This window comes from Lacerta agilis, chromosome 3 (genome assembly GCF_009819535.1).
Source record: "Lacerta agilis isolate rLacAgi1 chromosome 3, rLacAgi1.pri, whole genome shotgun sequence".
Taxonomy (NCBI): domain Eukaryota; kingdom Metazoa; phylum Chordata; class Lepidosauria; order Squamata; family Lacertidae; genus Lacerta; species Lacerta agilis.
The window spans coordinates 76,430,587-76,451,307 of NC_046314.1; the positions used below are offsets into that span (position 1 = coordinate 76,430,587).

At 37.6% G+C, this 20,721-nt stretch overlaps 1 protein-coding gene across 10 annotated transcripts in view; it reads right to left on the reverse strand.

Annotated features, from left to right (window-relative positions):
• Positions 1–20,721, reverse strand: part of CEP170 (centrosomal protein 170) — a 76,608-nt gene that overhangs the window by 48,930 nt on the left and 6,957 nt on the right. For all 10 annotated transcript variants that reach the window (XM_033144367.1, XM_033144365.1, XM_033144366.1 and 7 more), the window contains exons 2-7: positions 14,656–14,800; positions 11,480–11,569; positions 10,542–10,620; positions 9,637–9,695; positions 7,772–7,934; positions 6,457–6,591 (exon numbers count right to left, since the gene is read on the reverse strand). In XM_033144367.1, the coding sequence (XP_033000258.1) occupies positions 6,457–6,591; positions 7,772–7,934; positions 9,637–9,695; positions 10,542–10,620; positions 11,480–11,569; positions 14,656–14,760 (631 nt within the window). In that variant the 5' untranslated portion in view covers positions 14,761–14,800. The remainder of the gene's footprint in view (positions 1–6,456; positions 6,592–7,771; positions 7,935–9,636; positions 9,696–10,541; positions 10,621–11,479; positions 11,570–14,655; positions 14,801–20,721) is intronic.

Sequence of the window (20,721 nt, forward strand, 5' to 3'; positions counted from 1 at the left end):
GGTTGGAATTCCCTGTTGAACAAGTGACATTCTGCTTTTGTATCTTTGGCTTGAGGCCACTCTATAAAATGTCTTAGATTTTTTAGTTATAGCACAAGAATACTACTTTTGGTGGGTTAAAAAAATCAACTTCCTCCAATTATGGTAGGTTTTCGGCTCCTGAATAGATGTTGATGTTGCTTTGAGGAACTGTGCTAAATCACTTCTTAAGTGGGAAGTCGTTAATAGATTTTAAATATCCTTACCTTTTCTAGTAAGCACTGTAGCATGCAAAGAGTTAACAGTTCAAAAATGAGTTCTCTGCCAGGATACTGTGTACTACAATAGTGATGCGTAACAAGACAGGCAAGTTGTTTAACTACCATGCAATGCAGAACTGGATAGACATGAAATGAATGGTATCTGTACAAGAATGACAAAATGTGAGCATCTATGGATTCAAAATCAGGAAAGCAGCCGAGGCTTCTGGAGCTGAAAAACAGCAAGCTTTTGCTTTCAATGGAAAACAGCACAGTGAAGGAAGCAAGAAATGCTCAGGGCAGATAGCTGGTAGGGAACAGAAGGATAATAAGAGCAGGTGTTAACAGCAAAGCCAGGAGCTAAGAGCGAAGCTAGGTAAAGTAATAAGGGGTGGCCTGCAGGGAAGTCCATGGAAGGAAGAACAAAGGCAGAACAAGTCTGTTTTGATATGTGATGCTTTCGGAGAAGCAGTTAGGATGGTTTCTGGATTGAAAGAAGTAAAAGTGCTTGTTTATATGAAGGAGACGGATTCTGTAGGAGTGGGAGCTAATAGACCAGAAGTGCAATGATACTTATCATCTCAACTGTTCTAGGAAGAATTCAATAGCTGGAGATTGAAACATTAGCACTGTGCTTTATCAAAAACACTCTGTTACAATATATTGCTTGGCAGCCAAGTTATTTCCAACTCTGCTATCTTCTTGTAAATTCTTCACTATTAAACAGGCAGCTCAGTGCTCCCAATATTGGGGTGTGTTCATAGTTAAAACCTGTTAAAAATGTAAAAGAATTACAGTGCTATTTACTGTATAACATGTACAGTTTCATAGAATCTGACAATCATTAAGAATGCAAGTAACAGATGCAAAGAAAGCTGTAGTCAAGAACCAAGAAAATCAAATCAAAGAAATCTAGCTAGAAATAAATTATAAAAAGTTTGCAACCAGCAAATATTCACTAACAAAGCTAATCTGTAGTGTTCTTTCTGGGTGGGGCCGGTTATAAAGGCATTATTACCTTAGCAGTTCAATGATTGTTTCAAGGGTATTTATTCCCTGTAATAGATTTTTAACTAGCTAGAATGTATAAATGGAGGTTTTGTTTCAGATCTCTCTGGATAACCACGAGAAACAAGAAATATATAAATGTCACAGACATATAAGCATAATTAATTAAGCTTGTTTTGTTCTTGGTTTTTGTTTTTGTTTTGTTAACCACCCGTACTTCTAAGTTCAGAAGTACCCCAAAAGTGTGTTTGCAACTCCCCATACCCAAGTCAATTAGAAATTGTGTTTTGATAGAAATTTAATAGCATAAGTGAACCTATAATAAAAAGTCGCTGTGTAGACTGCTCCCATTCAGGATTCCCTCACTTATGCTTACTACTGTATTAAAGAAGCTTGAGCCTTTCAGAAAAGTCTGATACTTATAAATAATGCGTTACAGATTTTAATCTAGCTCCAGTTTCAATGCATAAAATTGAAGAACAGTATATTAACCTCAAAGGTCACAGACTTTTGTTTGCAACTCTCCAAATAAGGTAGGTACAATTAAAAATGGATTTCTCAGTGGATTGATTTTGTTTCAAAACCACAGTCTAGTCAGCCATATTTGGGACTGGAAAATACTTTTCCTTTGAATTAATACCCTAGATTGCATGCAATGGTCATTTCATGGACAGCATGGAGGACTGCAGTAGGATCAGCATAAATGGGGTGCCACAGCTTTCACCAATGGGAGCACTTTTCATTAAGACAAAGCTACCATTGGATACAACCCACTGAATTTTTTTGTGTTGCTTATCATGCAGTGTTTGTTTACTCCATGAATGTTTTTTGAAAATTACATTGTTTTTCCCCTGCAAGAAAATCCAGTTACGATTATTCAATATTTATCCTAGTCTGAAACGAATATCAATCTGAAAAATGTGCTGTAGGCTTTGGAAGGAGAATCCATTCCAAGAAGTGACTAATGCAACAGATAACTTATATACCTCTTTCATATTCAGGACCATGAATCATACCAATATTCTTTTCTCATAGAAGGGAAGGCTTGAATCAGCACAATCCATTATAAACTTGAGTTTTTGGAACCAACAATAGACTTCAGCACTCTTGCAGATCAGATCAGAGCACACAAGGAATCTTGATGTTTACAGAGTACCATATTTAACTGCCAAAGATAATTGAAAACTTATAGCCTTGAAATAAAGTATGTTACTAAAAAGCTAGAAACATTCGGCACACTCAGGTAGGCACTTATTTTTTGTAAGGATATATTACAGTAAGATATAAAAAGTAAGGTCACAAATAAGAGTAGTAGGTAGTTTAAAATAGTACATTGTATGTGTAATGTATGTGTATCTGCACCATCCTAAATCATGTTGTTTTCTGGATCCATAGTAGAGAAAACAGATCAACATTACCAAATATACCAAAAGTAAAGTCTATAACACCTGCTCTGAGCCCACTGAGGTTTGCTTGCTGGAACAATTTTCTATTACAGGTTTCTACTAAGGCTGAAAAACAGTAATACCAAAATAATCTTATTAACTTAAGTCTATAAAGGCTAATTGTATCTAGTTGGCTTAGCAGAAACTAATCTCCTATATCAATCTCCTCATTAAACCATGCCCCATCTGCTATATTATATACTTTCTCTACAAAACAATACCATTTTTCAGAAGTGCAAAGAGGTTTTGGTAAATTGAGTATGCCAGTTCAGGCTTGTTTTAAGTTACTTACAAAAAAAATATTAACAAACAACCAAGCTTTTAATTTATAAACTAGCTGCTATGAAGTAGACTAAAATCTCACAGTGAATGCCATTAAATCTATGCCCAAGAAAATATATTTTTTTATCATATTTACCAGTATATAGCAAACTGCATGCAAACTCCAATGTAAAATTTATGTTTCATGAAGAAATGACAATTAAGGACTGATTACATGTGAAAAACATAACAGTGGAATAAAAATTGAAGTTGATTCTGCAGATATATTTGCATATAGATTCTGGCTCTTTCCTACTCATGGAACTTTCATCCAAAATGCAAGATAATTTTTCTTACTATTTTTTTACATGGAGGAAAAAGACTATGATTGATTGACCGGGGTGACGTGCACAGCCTCAATTGTCAACAAAAGCTAATGCTCCTGTTGATGTCTTAAGCTTGTTATGGAATGACAAAGAAAGTTACTGATGTGATTGCTCCTGAGTGCCTCTCCAATCTGTAGAAACTTGGTACTCAGATGAGCTCCATCCTATGTAATGGGTTGGGAAATGGTTGGAGTGCAGGTGGTGCAAGTCCCAGAGTGAATGGAACCAAACACTGATTGGTGAGATAACTGCACCTACCATGTAGCAGTGGCAGCAGCAAATAAAGTGCATTTCTTTGTCACCACTGCATTCATGGTAAATCACCAGGCAGAGCTGTTTCAGTGGATAAATGGGCTTATTAGGTCCAGCCCAGTAATGAAAACATTGCATGGGGGCTCCAGCCCAATGACAGCATGCAAATAACCTATATTTCTCTATCCACCTTCTCCACATCAGGTGTAATGTTGTAAACTTCTATCATGTTGCCCCTTACTTGCCCTTTTTCTAAACTAAAAAGCTAAGTAGTCTATGTAGGGAAGTTGCTCAAGCCCACTGATCATTTGTGTGCACTTATTTGCAGCCTTTGCAGCTCTATGGTATTTTAGATAGATAGATACACTTTTTAATTATTTAGATGTGGCAATTAAAACTGTGTACTGTATTCCAAATGTATCTGCACAGACTTGTATTAAGGCATTAAAATATTTGTGTTTTCATTTTTGATCCTTTGCCTTTTTCACAGCTACAGACTCAGTTGACATGTTTGTTTCATGATTCACAGTGACCCCAAGTTCTCTTTCCTGGTTAGTGTACTTTAATTCAGAACCCATCAATGTACATGTGGTTAGAATAATTTGCCCCATTGAACATCATTTTGTGCTTACATTGCACTTCATTTGACATTTTGTTGGACTTTTCACCTACTTCACTAATATTTTACTCACTGTCCAGTTTGATATTTACTACCTTGAATAATTATGGCAATAATTATGGCACAATCTGCAAACAGGGCCACCTCATTGCTTACCCTAACTCTAAAAGCAAGATTGAATATAAAGGCAATATTGAATATAAAGACTTTTGATATATACATGTCAAGTTTTTCCCCTTGAAACATTGAATATAATATTAATACATGATTAGACAATGACAGAAGGCTGTAATAACTATGCGGTTCTATCTGACTAAATCATACTTGGAGTAGAACCATTATATTCAATGAACGTTAGTCATCACTAAATTCTATTGATTTCAACAGGTCTAAGAATGACTTAGTTGAACATAACTGACAGGTCAACCTATTTTCAGGTGTAACAACAAGAATGCGGGACACATTAGTGAGTTTAAGTAGGGTTGCTAACTTTTCTTATTACTAAACTAACAGATAATTACAGCTTGTCAAATAGCTCTTAGGTAAAGGTAAAGGGACCCCTGACCATTAGGTCCAGTTGCGGACGACTCTGGGGTTGTGGTGCTCATCTCGCTTTACTGGCCAAGGGAGCCGGCTTTTGTCCGCAGACAGCTTCCGGGTCATGTGGCCAGCATGACTAAGCCGCTTCTGGCGAAACCAGAGCAGTGCACGGAAATAGCCCTTACTAAAGCCGAAACTGGACATAATGGAGAGATGTATAAGCACCACTAATATGCATTTCACAGCTAACTTGTAGAAACATAATTATATCATTATTTCCCCATCCCACTTGCAAGGGGTAACCAATGAAACAGAGCAGTGGGCAAGGATATGCTAATATGGTATCATTTTCCAGCTACATGTTAACTGTGGAAACATGCACCCGCATGTATCCCCATAAGCTTGGGCTATGCCAGGGATGGGGAACACATGGCCCTACAGATGAAATTGGACTCAACTCTAACTGCGCTAGCTGATATGGCGAAGGGTCCAGGATGAGCTCTGTAGTCCAACAACATTGAGGTGCGGGGAGTGGGGGTGGCATAGGCTACCATTGCTGGGCTCTGCAGTACAATCCTGAATTTTCCTACTCAATAGGACTTACTTCTGGGTAAGTGACCATATGATTACAGCCTCCCTAATTCACCAGAAAATAACTCTATACCTATTTTTTTATAGCACAGGTATTTAAAATAATTAACATTATAGAAAAAAATTACAGTGACATGCTATAGAAACTGTAGACAGAAGCCATGCACAGCCAAAATCCCAAATAAAACTATTTTCAGAAAAACTGCTTTGTTTTCCCAAATATGTAACAAGAGACATGTCCTTCCAATGCATACATTTTATTCACATACACTTTCCATTGCATAGATTTAGTAGTCTATATCCATATCCATTTTCATTACTTAAATGTCTACTACCAAGTGGCGAATATTCTAAAATCAACTGGTTTGTAAAAAAATGTTTGGATCACATAAAAAGCATACAAATGGAATTCCATTGAGCACCCTCTCAATTCACTGGAGTATCTGAAAGGTACAAAATCCAGTGGCTCAATTCCATCTTTAGCACATTACTGCATGACAATATAATTCCTAGAGGAAACAATTCAAATCTTTTAAGTTTTGTACAACACAATAAATACTGTACACTGAATCAGAAAGGCTCTTGGGAACAGACAAAACTGAGAAACTGGCTTTATAGTTCCTAGTCCCCAAGAATACACTTTCAGGTTGCAATTTTATACACATTTACCTGGGAGTAAGTCACTTTGAACTCAGTGGGACTTACTTCTGAGCTGACATGCCTTGCTAATTTCCCTTAGATAACTGAATGGCTGTCATTAATTCCTATTGGGGGTGGGGAACAAAACTATGACACTTTATATGACTGGCACATTGTGACCGAAACCTGCCACCCAGCCATGGCCACTGACTGATCCAACCTCCACTGAAAGATGCCAATATGTACACAGACACAGGGCCCCACAGTTTAGTGATATTTTCTTCTCCCTCCCACACCAGAATGGCAAGTATTTAGTTAGTTCACATGAATTTTATGCTTGAATTTACTGTAGACATTGTTCTCTTACCATTATTTTCTTAGACATGTGGACTGACTTAGAATATATACCAGGCCTACCAGATGTGAAATGGAGGTGGGGAAAAGCTATAAATGGATCTATTTATAAATAACTTTACCTAAAACTCCAGTTTCTTGTATGTTCTCTTCAGGTTTACTATCAGGTTTGTAACCATTCTGTTCTTCAGCTTCATCCTCACCCCACCATGATGGTTGCCCATATAATGGTGTGCCCCGAGGCATGGCAGAAAGATCTATATAAACAAACAAAATAGATTATTCATTTGGAGCAGCAAGAGTGACACTATGAAAAAATGGTAAAGAACAGAATATGGATTGTCGCTAATGTGTTTACACCGCTTCCAAAACCAGGATGCAGAGTACATGGGAGCGTGTAAACAGCCTAAGCTATCTACATTCTGGATAAAATGTGCTAACATATTGCTTGCCTAGCTGCTCACACACATTTAACTGAGGTGTGCTCATTTCCTTGAGGGGCAGATGGAGCTCATCAACCTGGAATCCTTCTAGGAGAAGGAAAATGTTGATCCTAAACCTGCACTTCCTTGTGGAATATTTTGTGGGATTATCCTAGGGAGTAAAACCTACACAAATCCGGAATGGAGTCGGGTTGGATTGTGCCTTGTACGCCTGTTTCCAACAACTCCTGCAGCCAACTGGTGCCAAACATATTGCTCTGCTTTCCTTTGGGCCACATGAGTGAGGCTGAGAGGGAGGTCTTCTTGTCTGGCCAGCCCAGGACCTCCATACACACTGCCCAGGCTTGTGACATGGGGAGGGTACTTTGGTACTGCTACTGCAGCGGTTTGACTTAACCCTTGGATGCACACTCCATTGTGTCTCCAGACAGATGGATGCTAACAAGGAAGGTCTCTTTGCTTCACAATGAATAATTATTTTCCACTTTCCTTCTTTTAATGTCTCCAAATATGCTAGTTTGGCAAAACAATACTTGTTTTAATAAAAGTAATAAATCATTCACTGGACTTAAAAGCTGCTGCAACAAAATTTCATTCAGTTTAAAATGAAAACACATACAATGTAATGTGTCAGATAGCAAAGCCAAGCCGATTTAAGAAATACAAGGGATCTGACAGTTAATTGTAGCTTTTTGTTTCTATTTACACCGTAACAGCCAGAAAAGCACACTGTTAGAGGCAAGTGATACAGAATGAGTTCTTTCCTATTAGGCCACGACACAGAATGAAAATTTCTTTGTAGAACTATAACAATTAGGTACTATAACAAAATAAGAAACAAACCTGGCAATTTTTACAATGACATATTAGGCAATTGATGGCCCAACTCCTCTATACCTTACCTAACTCAAAACATCTTACATCTTACAGTGGCTTCTCAAAAGTTAATATATTTTAATAGCTAGAACTGACTGTACAAATTCATTTCTCTCACCTGCCGCTTTCTCTTCAGATTTCAGTGTGTCTATAACTTTGTGGTGCACTTCAGCAATGGTGTCTTGTACCTTTGGCTGTGTAGCTTTGGCACTGGTTACCTTTGATCCTTCTGCCTCCGAGGATTTTTGGGATAGCTGCAGTTGACTTGTAAACTTCTCATGCTGTATATTAGATAATTCCCCATCAAGCAAAGCAACAGAACATTAAGTATTCAACATTAAGTTTTAATAAACTACTATACAGTAAAATGAATCAATCAAGGTATTCAATATAAGCCATATTCAAAGCAGACCCACTCGAATCAACAGACTTAAGTTACCTAAGTCCATTGTTTGTACTGGATCAACTTATGTTGGTTATCACCCAATATATTGATTCTAAACCAACTAGTTGCATTTGCAGATAATACCAAGACACACTTTGTGTTTCCTAGCTGTGACCTGTATGAATATATGAACCTGGCCCAGGAAATTAACCATGGTTTATTTACAGAAAACATACCATGGTTTGCTGTTGACTTATGAACTGCAGCTCACTTTAACTATGGTTTGTTGTTAAGTCAGAATGCAGGATCCTGACATAATACTTGTTTGTGTTGACACCCCAGCCACTTGCTTGACAAGCAAGTAGAAAAGAATGCATGAGGCAAGGGTAGCTAGAAAATGAAATTGTTCCCTGGGCTAAGAAACTGTGATTGGTGCATTTCTACAAGTAGCCTCCCCTCCTTTCCTGCTTGACAACAGACTCCTTTGCCTGCTTACCTTCTCTCTGACAAGCCCTTCTTTTAAAACCAGCTTCCCTAGCTTTGCTACTGCTTTACAAAAAAAAGATACACTTCAAGTGACCTCCAAATTACTGTGAAAACACAATTCATCTTAGGAGGTTAACATAGTTGTTACACTAATGCAGGGAAACAGAAATAACTTTGAAAAGGAAACCAAATAAAACTAATAGTTTCTATTTCACACTTTAGGGTCTCCCCACACATACCCACATGTTGTTGGGAATTTTTTTTACTTCTGACTGCAATGTAACCCCAAACATTTCCACCTCTATTTAACACAATAGGCAAAACAGCAGTTATTTTGGGCGCTGGTTGGGTGAAATGATAATGATTCATTTTTGCTTGCTAGGAAATGTTCAGGGAACAATTTGGTAAAAAGCCTTCCTACTATGGATTGGAGGTGCTGATTGCTAATGTGGAGTAGATGTAGGGAGGATTTCGTTCAGGGCATGCAAAAGCTCCTACAGGGAGGCACTAGTTCATTCAAACTGCAAGCATAGCAGCAGCAATCAAACAGCAGTCACACAAGCTCCCCAAATGCTTGCATGGGGGGCTGCTGCTTAGTGACAATCAGGCTTCAAGAGTGCAGCAATCTAACCCGAGAAACAATAAATACGGGCTATATATTTTTACCTTAAGTACTTATTTATTATTATTATTATTATTATTTATTTATTTTTATTGAGTGTTTTCAACATAAGATACAATAAAAACCAAGCTAATCTTTAAAAAAAGAGAGATAAGAAACAAACAAAAAGAAAAATAAAGGAATAAGAGAGAGAAACTAAATCTGCCTGTAATACCAAGCCCTCTATCACAATTATATATTAATCCTTATTTCACTTACAGAAGAGTGAGCTCTCCCTGCTCTCACCTGGGAGCTTCCCCCTCTTCCCTCAGCCTCACACCCTGAGGAAACATATCTGGTGTGCCTCTCATGGAGGTCTTCCTCTTCTGTCCACCACCTTCCTGTGTGTATCTTCATTTATGCCAACTATAAATCTTCAGAGAACCAAATATACATATAGATAGAATGAACAGAGAGCTATCAAGAGTTAAAAGTGACAGAAAATGCATACCTTAAGGGCTTCTTCGGGAACTCTCATCTCCCCTCTGACTACAGTAAAAAGATTAGTATGTACAATGTGATAAGGAAATTTAGTGATATTTGTCTAAGTCCATTAGAAACTTCAAATTTTATGATAAGTATAAGGTTCTGGGGAGCAAAATATTGCTTGCAGCCTCCCAAGTTTCAGAAGATAAAATGACATTGTTCCTATTTATGAATTAAGGGGACTGCATTGATAAATATCCTTCATTAATTTATGCTAGCAAATTTAATGTGAATGTTTAGCATAAGCAAAATAATTCCAGTTACTGTCAACCAATGAATATGTATGCCCAGAACAGCAAAATACAGTATAAGAGCATTTTAGGTATTTGCCTAATTTTGACATCAAACCAAACTTTAACTTGATTTAAGTTGAGAGTTGCTTGTTTGCTCCCCGCCCCCCGTCCCCTCAATATGAAGCTTCATAAATTTAGTCCCATCATTATTGTGCAGCAACTGCAAGGTAGAGGAGAGGGGAAGTTCTGTTGCATGAGCAGAACCATAGTGTTGGCTACAACCTCGTGAATCTATACAACTATGTGGAATACTCTTTAAGTATACCTGGCTTCTGTCAGTAAAGCCTTAATATATTGCTACACTAACAACCATGACTATTTGTTTTTAGTTATCTCAACATTTCAGAGATAATATTTTTAATCCATTTCTTTCCGCCAGTTGGTTTGTGAATTCCGAAATGAACCTCTACTTTCTTATTATTGTTATTCAGTATTTACATTTACACCCCACTCTTTTACAAGTACCCAGAACAGCTTACCAAAAAATTAAATAGAATTGTTAATATGTAAATTCAGGAACAAAAATTTTTTAAAAAGCCAAACATAGCACTAACACCTTCTCTTAAAAAAAGGATATCATATCCAAATCTCAATTTATCATCAAGTTTTAGAGTGATGTATGTCTGTTCTGGAATTCGAACATCATTCACAAATGTCTGGTGGAAAAAGCAGAAACATATTATACCTTCTACCAGTAATGAACTTCTAAATGTAAATCTAATTCTTCTTGTAAAGTCATGGTACCACATGTCACTATTCAATTGCTGAAAATATTATAGAATCAACCTTACTTGCCCAATAAAAAATTCAGAAAGGATATGTGAATATATTGAGATCTGGCTTTATTTAATGCCAACATGCCCTGGGCCTATCATAAATTACTTACAATGAATCTGCTAATGAAATATGCTATAAACTTGATGTGTTAACACAAGCTGTTCCCACAATAGCAAGATACCTTTCTCAAAAGATACACGGCATTTACGATTTTAGTTACAGGTAGGTAGCCGTGTTGGTCTGCCATAGTCAAAACAAAATAAAATAAATAAAAAAATAAAAAAAATAAAAAAAATCCTTCCAGTAGCACCTTAGAGATAATGTGGCTCAATGTGGTGAGACTTAGTTGGTCTCTAAGATGCTACTGGAAGGATTTTTTTTATTTTTTGTTTTATTTACGATTTTGTTAGACTGGATCTAGGGTAGAACCCCATGAACTGGATGCTTCTGTGAGTGGAATGTGGGTGGGAGTTTTTTGTTTGTTTGTTTTTGCTGATTCCTGCCTCCTTGTAGACTTCAAAAATCTGCTTAAAGTTTAAGCCCCACCTTTCTAAAACTGTGGGGTGCTTCACACACAATTTGTAATATACCATAAGGGTATAGCGTTTAAAGTAATGATTCTTCATTTCTTTCAACTTAAGTCTCCATAACAAAGTAATCACAAATATTTGTTCAGAGCTCTCTAAATTGTTAAAGCTGAACTACATCCTGAAAACAGAACCGTCATGTTTATCTTACCCCATTCAGACTGCCTAAATCCTTTACCAAGTGTTCATCAGCAGAGGCATCATAGTTGACTACAGCATGTTGCTTGTCCACACTACGTGACTGAAATATTTAGAAGATAATATAACATTGTAATTTGTATTGATATAAATATGCATTAAGTAAGGAATTAATAAATCCTAGTTGTTTCAAAGGACACCATGAAGCTACTAGGAAAAAGTTATGAGACTAATGTTGTGAAGGGCTTTTAAGGTTAGAGAAGGGAAATTTAACCTGATACAGGGACTAAAAATAAAAGCCAATGGAATTGTTCAAAAACAGCTGACAGTGACAATTACTAGAAAAGCTGTTTATTTTAAAGGCTGAGATTTGCATAATCTGCAGAGAGGTAGTGTGACTATCAGAAAGCTCAGCAAAACAGTGAAAATGGTCAGATCTGGAGGAAATACTTCTATAGCTAGCTAGCTGTTCTTTTAAAATAGATAACTCAGTAGAAAATAGGAAATATTTGCTGTTTAATAACCTTGAATAGTAATGGAAACAGGTTTGCGGGCAATAAATTATCTAACAGAAAATCAAGAACACTCTCTAAATAATGTTATCATCAGTATAGCATGTAGTGAAAGGGGTAATGTGAACTTGCTTCCTCTATTCTCCCAGCTATGCAGATGAACTGCACATACTAATTTTTTTTTTTTAAATAAATCAGTAACTAAACCAGGATTTTTACCCTGCTGATGTTAATTTGGAGTACCATATTGGAACAAATTTGGAGACCTTGTCCAACATCCTTAACAGCAGTCTAACCTCCAAATTTTGAAGATTCCCATAACCTGAGATATGAATAAGCCTTTATCACATGTGCACAGCTCCTTTGTTTCTCTGTTCTTATGAGCCATGATTAACCAGGAAGCATATGATTAATCACATCTTATCTCATCAAACTGTAAAACTTTGGTTACCAGCTTCAGACCAAGACAGGATATTAAATACTCCCAGTTTCCCAAATTGGAAGAAAAAAGGAAAGTGAAGACTTCCTTGTTTGCTCATGCTGCAAAGGGGGAAACAAGGTGCACGTGGAAAATGTTTGTTCTTATCTTGGCTTATTAAGCTCATCTCATCTGAACCAGTTCTGTGTCAAATTACTTGTATGAAAACATCAGGTAATGCTCAAAAAAGTAAAGGCTAAGAAGCTTGTTCATATTTCAGTGCATTAAACTGATCGTCTGAACCTGGCTGAGATTCCAACACAGAGAGTAGTACACGGCAACTGTTCTGAGAAACAAACTTTGAATCTGCAATACCCTCAACAGAGATCTATCAGTCGTGACTAAATTGCTTAGCACTAAGTGGCTGACTAGAGTACCATCCCTCTGATCTGGACATAGCTGTGTATCTCTATGAAGTGTATATGCAGTTCTATCAGTCATTCAATAATTTAGAGAAACTAGAAAACAGGATTCTTACTTTATAATTCCAAGACTGTAAGTGCCTACCTGAAAAGATGTGTTTAACTGGCAACAGCACAAATCTGCTTGAGTCAAATCTAGCCACCTATAAATCACACAGATTGATTGCTGCGAGTTACTCAGACTACACTGCACTACACTGATGGTGGCTGCATGTGCTCACTGAGTGCAGTACTACTAGACTTCCCAGTAGCCTACACAGCTGCCTAGCCTAATTTTAACATTCCAGCAGAGACTGGTCACTTAAGATTTTTACAGCTATTTATTCATATTAATAATTTCTATTTCTTTGTTGAAGACACTCAAATGTAGGTAAATGCTTGCTATGGAACACTGCTTTTGATGCCTTACTTAGATGGTGATTTATAATTATAAAAGCTACAAATATGCCTTTAGTACAGAGGTGATTTTAATACAGAGTATGTTCTACTTTAAACATTTAAGTGGTAGCCAACATTACTTCATAAAACATGTGAACTAAGATGTAAAAAGATTCAGTTTTGAAGTCATGGAAAAATGCTATTTTCCTATGCTTCCCTATAGCACTACTAATGTCTATAGCACTACTAATTTGTTTTGAACTTTGGAACAAACAGATCTGCAGCAGTGTGTACTGGATATACGGTGGTATGTCATGTTACAAATGCCTCAGGTTACAAACGGTTCAGGTTACAAACTCTGCTAACCCAGAAGAGTTACGTCAAGTTGAGAACTTTGCCCCAGGATGAGAACGGACATTGTATGCTGGCGGCGCAGAGGCAGCAAGAGGCCCCATTAGCGAAAGCACGCCTCTAGTTAAGAACAGTTTCAGGTTAAGAATGGACTTCTGGAACGAATTAAGTTCGTAACTAGAGGTACCACTGTATAACAGAGAGCATTGCTGCATTTTACAGACAAACAGATGTGTAGCCTACAGTCTCTAGTTCAGGCATAGGCAAACTTGGTCCTCCAGATGTTTTGGGACTACAACTTCCATCATCCCTACCTAACAGGACCAGTGGTCAGGGATGATGGGAGTTGTAGTCCCAAAACATCTGGAGGGCCAAGTTTGCCTATGCCTGCTCTAGTTCCACAAACACTTAAGATACAATATATCTGCTAGTCTTCATACTGCTACAAAATTAATCTATGTACTGTTCTGGAACTTGCTATTGTGTTAACAAAATTACTTTTTAGAGCAAAGTGTTTCATTATCTTAAAAAGTGTTTTCAGATTTCAATTTTTTTCTATTTCAGGACTTGAGGAAATTAAAAAATGGGGGAAAGGGATTAATCCTGATTTTTTTTCTAGACCTTCACATTTCTATGCGCCTCAAACTTTAATCAGGAATTAGTTCATAACTATAATGTACCGTAACTCCAATATTCTCATACTGCTTCCCAATTTCCTGCTTGTCTGAAGGCTAACTCTGTAGACAGAAAGAGAGGCTATGTTCTCTCACTTCATGATCAGAATGGTCGATAGGTCTATATGTTTATTACTCGGCCACATGTCAGATTCATGACGTGTGCACAGGTCCACTAAATAAAGCAAACTAATACTATGCGGTCACTAGAATCCTGCTCTACAGTGTGGAAGAAAGATTAATTTATTAGAAGTTAAGGACTGCAACAGCAAAACACTTAACATTTCAAAATATAATCCTCAAAAAGAAATATGTATCAAGGGTATGAAATCCCAACTTCCAGCATTCACAGTTGGGAGAACTGACACAATTACCTGCAACATCAGCTCACAGTCATCTCTTCCTACAAAAATCATCTCTCGTGGCAGCCTATGGCGGGTGCCTCCACTGCTCACCAAAAACCAAGATGTTAAGCTCATTTTCTGCTTAGCTGATAAATCCTCACAAGGCTACGTCATCCTGCAATAAGAAACAGATAAAGAGAGAAATATTTTATAGTTATTTTTATCTTCAGTTCTTGTTCCTAATAGGGTTTCTATGTTTTCCAACAGAGAGAAGCTGGACAACACAACCAACACATGATTTTCAGATTTATATCAGCCATAAGAATAGCTTCACAAACTGTCTTTTCATACACAGATGCAAGGAAATAAATATGCACACCATCATGTGTGAAGGACACCCATCTATTTTTCCACGCATCACACATTGGGAGTCTGCAGCTATCAATCACAGCTGCCCAATACATGTACATAAATATAGTACATGAAAAATGTACACATTTTCCCCGCACACTATTGCATTATGAATAGAGATGGGAAGGCCTGGGGGGAAAACTGAAAAAATGGGGGGCGGGAACGGGACCAGGTTTTTTTCTGTTCCCCCCCCCCAAAGGCTTTGGAAAAAACCTGAAAGAAACCTGGGTTTGGGAAATTGGGAAACCCCCAATTTTTCTGTTCCCCCCCCAAGGCCTTCCCATCTCTAATTGTGAACAACATAGCTTAGTTCATAGCTTAAATTTCTTATTGTTGTGTGGGTGTAGGTGGCATGCATAAACAATGAGACAGTTTCTCCTTATAGATATATTCAATTTATATCGATGAATGAAAGAAGTTCAGTAGCTTTACAAGTCTGTAAAAAAAAAAAAAGATCATCGGTTTTCAGTAAGCAGAGGATGTTTTAACAACATATGGCAAAATTTATTTCAAGTAATGATTTCTGCTTCAAGGCTTCTCATACTCTTGAGGATACAATTAAAATGCTACCGCTCACACACGAGAGAGGTATCCGTACACTTGGGATAGTCCCAGGGATTGCCAAAACTCTAAAAATCTTTAGGGGAAAAACCTAAGGAAGGAAACCCAAAAATAGCTCCGTACAAACTCAATGTCATAGAACGCTCACTGATGTGACTACAAAAGTCAAAGCCAAGCCAAGCCAGAAAAAGATTATGGCACCCCTTTATTTTGTACACTATGAGTTCTGGTAGAGGAAATGGAGCAATGTGGCTAGAGAGGGAGGGAAGACACATATAGATTTCAAGAGTTTAGAACTGCTTTTAAAATTTCAATAAAGTTTGTTTAAAAAAGAGAGAGTGAAGACTGATCTTTCTCATTATCAAGGTAGGTCATTTACAGATTGATGCAGAGATCAATCTGTAGAGTGTTGCCATAGACACCAATGAGAAAATTCAATTATTTTTATATAGGTAGGATTGGGTACAAGTACATCTACCCCCACACTATCCTCCAAAATATATATACAAATCATTGAAACAGGCCCATGAGAACTGATCAGGCTCAGTCAGCATGCAATGCTGAGTTTTGGATGGGGTGAAGAGGAAAGTTAGTACAGTAGCGGTGAAATGGAATGAAATGACATTAACCCTGAACAGAAGTGTGCCACATGCTGCGCTGTTGCTACAGGGGCCCATGTTTTTTGCTTACCACCTAGCTCAAAATCTTGCTCACTACTATATGGCATTTTGGTTGACCTAATAAAGGTATTCTCCTACTGTGGATTTTGAAACAAATATTGTGCTGTGACTTAAAAGAGAGCAGAATCTAAAAGATCTGGAAGAACACAAACAAACAAGCAGACTAAATTTTAGCAATTGGCAAGATTACAAATATGCTGATAAAAATACAACTAGCAGTGAAACATATTAAATTTAAAAATGTAAATCCAAATAACATTACCGGTATATATTGAGATTGAACAGGAAGGTTTTTAAAAATAATAAGTAAACAGCAACAACTAGGTCAGGACTGATTAATCAGAGCACTGAAGCAACTGTTGATGAACAGAGTAAATTAAAATACCTGAGAAGGGTTAGTATATTTTTTGTTCCTGGCAGTCATAGTAGCTTTAGGTAGCACTTGGAGAGATAAAAGGCTGACAGCAGACTCAAACTTTACTGCTACACCTAGCAATAAGCAAACTGGCAGAATAGTGACAGATTTGCAACCCAGATACATATTTTAAACATCTTCTTAGAATTCTTATCAACCTACTATATAAAAGCTGGTTGCATGAGAAACACACCAAGAACACAATCCTATGCATATTTATGATTAAGTAGGTCATGGTGGTACTTGTGGTCCAATCCACACCTGTTCAGTAAGATTGAAACCACAGAACAGGTGGGAAATCTCAGGACCTAGGGCTGAATGCGGTTGTCTATCAGGCACCTGAGCCCTCCCCAGACCACACCTACGCTCCCCTAGGACACACTCCTCCAAGGTACTATGCCCTGTAGTTATTTTGCCTGGCTGGAATGCGTCCTGAAACTGTGCTCATTTTTCTAGCACACGCTTCTAGCACAAATGGACATGTGTGATAATCAAGCACAAACATGCATTGCAAGGAAAATACTAGCTGGACCACTGTTGTCACGCTACATAAAATTGAAAATTCCTAAAAGAGCTGTATTTGGTTCCCTGATAGAAAAAGTAACATAAAAATGCAGGTGACATCACACTGAATTTAAATACCTAACATCAATACACGCACACTTTTAATGGAATGTACTAACCTAATAAAAAAGCATTATATTTCAGCATGTATGCAGTTTTCATTTGAAGGGAGGAGCACTGTTTTTACAGCTTTGGGAATTACATTCTTTAGCTGCTTTGTACATAAATTATTCTATTCAAAAGTGTGTCAAACAGATGATGCAACAGCTGCAAAGCTGCCAATGTAATCCACATAATTCAGAACTTTAACTCCATATTCTGTGGGCGTAACCCAGTTTGGAAAGAACAGTTTATCTGCCTGCCATTATTTGAGCTAAAATATTACCAATGAAATTATTAAAATATGAAAACCACACCACAGAATATGCCCTTGGTTGTGGTTGGGGGTTAGAAACAGCAATTACCCCACTCCCAACACAAATACACATGATCAAAAGTCCACAAGCCTTGAAGACAGGTGACTTAGTGTCAAGCAGCTGCTCCTATTACTTTGGAACATTTGGTCCAGCAGCAGCAACATTTAGGTCCCTCACCAAAGATCAAGTTCTGCTTATCCTTGAAACATATAAAGTAGGCTAAGCTAAATGCCATCTAATCAACTTTATGGCTATATGAAAATTTGAACCTTGGTCTCCATAATCCTAGTCCAGCACTCTATGCATTATAGGCAATGGCCCAAGTCACTGATGATTGCTTATGCTCTTGTCTGGAGATACCTACAATTATAGTGAGGAGAGTACCTTTGGTCATGACTGCAGCAAAGCTAGCAAGCAAGCTGTCTTCACTCCTGCCCTAGGTAACAAATGGCATTGTCTCTAGCCCTACAGCAGTCAGCGGCAAACATAAAAGCATGGTGATATCTAAACAAAAATAGGTAAACTGTTACCTACAGAGTATACAAGTTACCAGTATATTTGGCTGCTTCCAAATAATGCCCCATAAACTGACGACCCTTCAGTTTGACTGGCATGCAGCCCTTATTGGTAATGACTAGCGTCAACAATGACTGCGAGAGGCAGTGAAGGATAGGCGTGCCTGGCGTGCTCTGGTCCATGGGGTCACGAAGAGTCGGACACGACTGAACGACTGAACAACAACAACAGCGTCAACAAAACTTACACAATTGCAAATCTGTTCCAATTTGAATCACATGCCAGTACAACTATCTAGAAAGGCAGGAGTGAAAGAGAAACATGTTTATTAGTTTTTATTATACAGTATTTGGCAATATTTAGCTGATGCAAGTACTGAGTAAGAATGCATATTCCTTTTACGAAGTAGTTCAGAAAAAGACTCTTTTCAAGGCAAATTTTAACATTAGCCCATTTCTAGAGAGCCAGTGTGGTGTAGTGGTTAAGAGTGGTAGACTCGTAATCTGGGGAACCGGGTTCACGTCTCCACTCCTCCACATGCAGCTGCTGGGTGACCTTGGGCTAGTCACACTTCTTTGAAGTCTCTCAGCCCCACTCACCTCACAGAGTGTTTGTTGTAGGGGAGGAAGGGAAAGGAGAATGTTAGCCGCTTTGAGACTCCTTCGGGTAGTGAAAAGCAGGATATCAAATCCAAACTCTTCTTCTTCTTCTTGAATTATAACGCACACCGAGAGCATATAAGAACACGCCCGACATCTGTTTTGAAGTATCTGGTTTTTTTTCAATTATAGATGACAACTCCTTTTGTTTACTGCTCTCATGACAAAGACTTCATCATTGGCCAATTATTTAAATGTATCCCATTTCATCTCTTAAGACCAACTCAAAGCCTATTGCATTCTCAGCTCTGCATAAATTATTCAAGACCCGATTTTTAAAAAGCCTTAATTGGTAGATCTGCAGTTTGAGATAAATGAAAGTGAATGTACAAGGAAGAGGCACCTAAGACTTAGACCTGATACATGCATACACGTTATTTGGGATTTAGGGACCAAGAGGCCAAGGGATTGCAGCTAATTCCACTACCCAACCCAGTCAGCTAGTTGCTAATTCATGCACTGCCTTAATTCAGTTCTGTGGTATGCATGTGTGTTACTATTACCAAAACAAGTACAGTGGTACCTCGGGTTAAGAACTTAATTCATTCTGGAGGTCCGTTCTTAATCTGAAACTGTTCTTAACCAGAAGCACCACTTTAGCTAATGGGACCTCCCGTTGCTGCTGTGGTGCCAGAGCACGATTTCTGTTCTTATCCTGAAGCAAAGTTCTTAACCTGAAGCGTTATTTCTGGGTTAGCGGAGTCTGTAACCTGAAGCATCTGCAACCTGAGGTACCACTGTATACATAGAAAAGGGGAAGTAGAAGTGGTAAGGATGCATGATCTTGCAAACTTATTGTAACTGCCTAAATTCATCATGCTTCTCTCTCGGGCCTTGGTATCAATTTCTTGAAATAAAGATGATGCTCAATTTGAAGACTAATTTTAGTTTATGGATAATCTTTGATCACTTCTTCAAAGCAGTATTTGGGACTTGCACAAGCAGATAGGAACCTTAAAATAATACTGTTCCTAACCATGTAAATTCTAGTTATGCAACACAGATTTGTTACTTATTACTAGCTTGTTTGCCAAATAATTTATATCTAAATAAAAAAAGTATCAATATTAATCACCAGCAAAATCTCACATAGTTAGTTTGCGATTACAAATATTTTTCACCTTGTAGGTTGATATGAATCCACAGTATATCCAAATTTTCCTGATTTACCTTACCTGGAATACTTATTTCAATAATACTGAAAACACCTTAGAATGGATTATCACTTTCATCAGTAATACATCAGTATTTCCCTGCTCAAGTTCATAAGGTCGAGATTATGTCTTTAATTCTTTTCATCCACTTATATGCTACTGCGTCTAAAGGTAATCAGATTACTGCATGCACGTTGTGCCATGCAATGGCATAAGTTTTCTTCCAATTGCCCAAGATACATTTCCACCTGATCTCTCATTGACAGGACTAGATTATGTTTCTTCTATAAAATTAAACAAATATACAGGGATTTTCAAAACTTTATTTCTTTTGCACCAAATGCATGTATTCACTAATATTCCTCAGTAATATAGGAACAGTGTTTTGGAATTTATTTTGAGGTTCTTTTCTTTCATTTCCCTTCCAGTTTATGCAATATGCATTGGCCTCAATCCACCTGACACAGATTTATTTGGTTGTTTTTTTTATTACCACACCACGTACCCTGGACAGTGTGGACAAACAATCTATATCAATTGAATAATTGAGATCATGCACCAGCCACCCCATAGCACCTATTTCTACACTGCCTCGGTCTGAGGATGCGGCTCTTACAAGTCCTAACAATTATTCTCCTGAAGTGTCACCCACTCCTGCTCCACAATAATGCATGAGTGTGTAACTGAAGAATAGACTACAGGCCCTTAAAAAATTGCAAG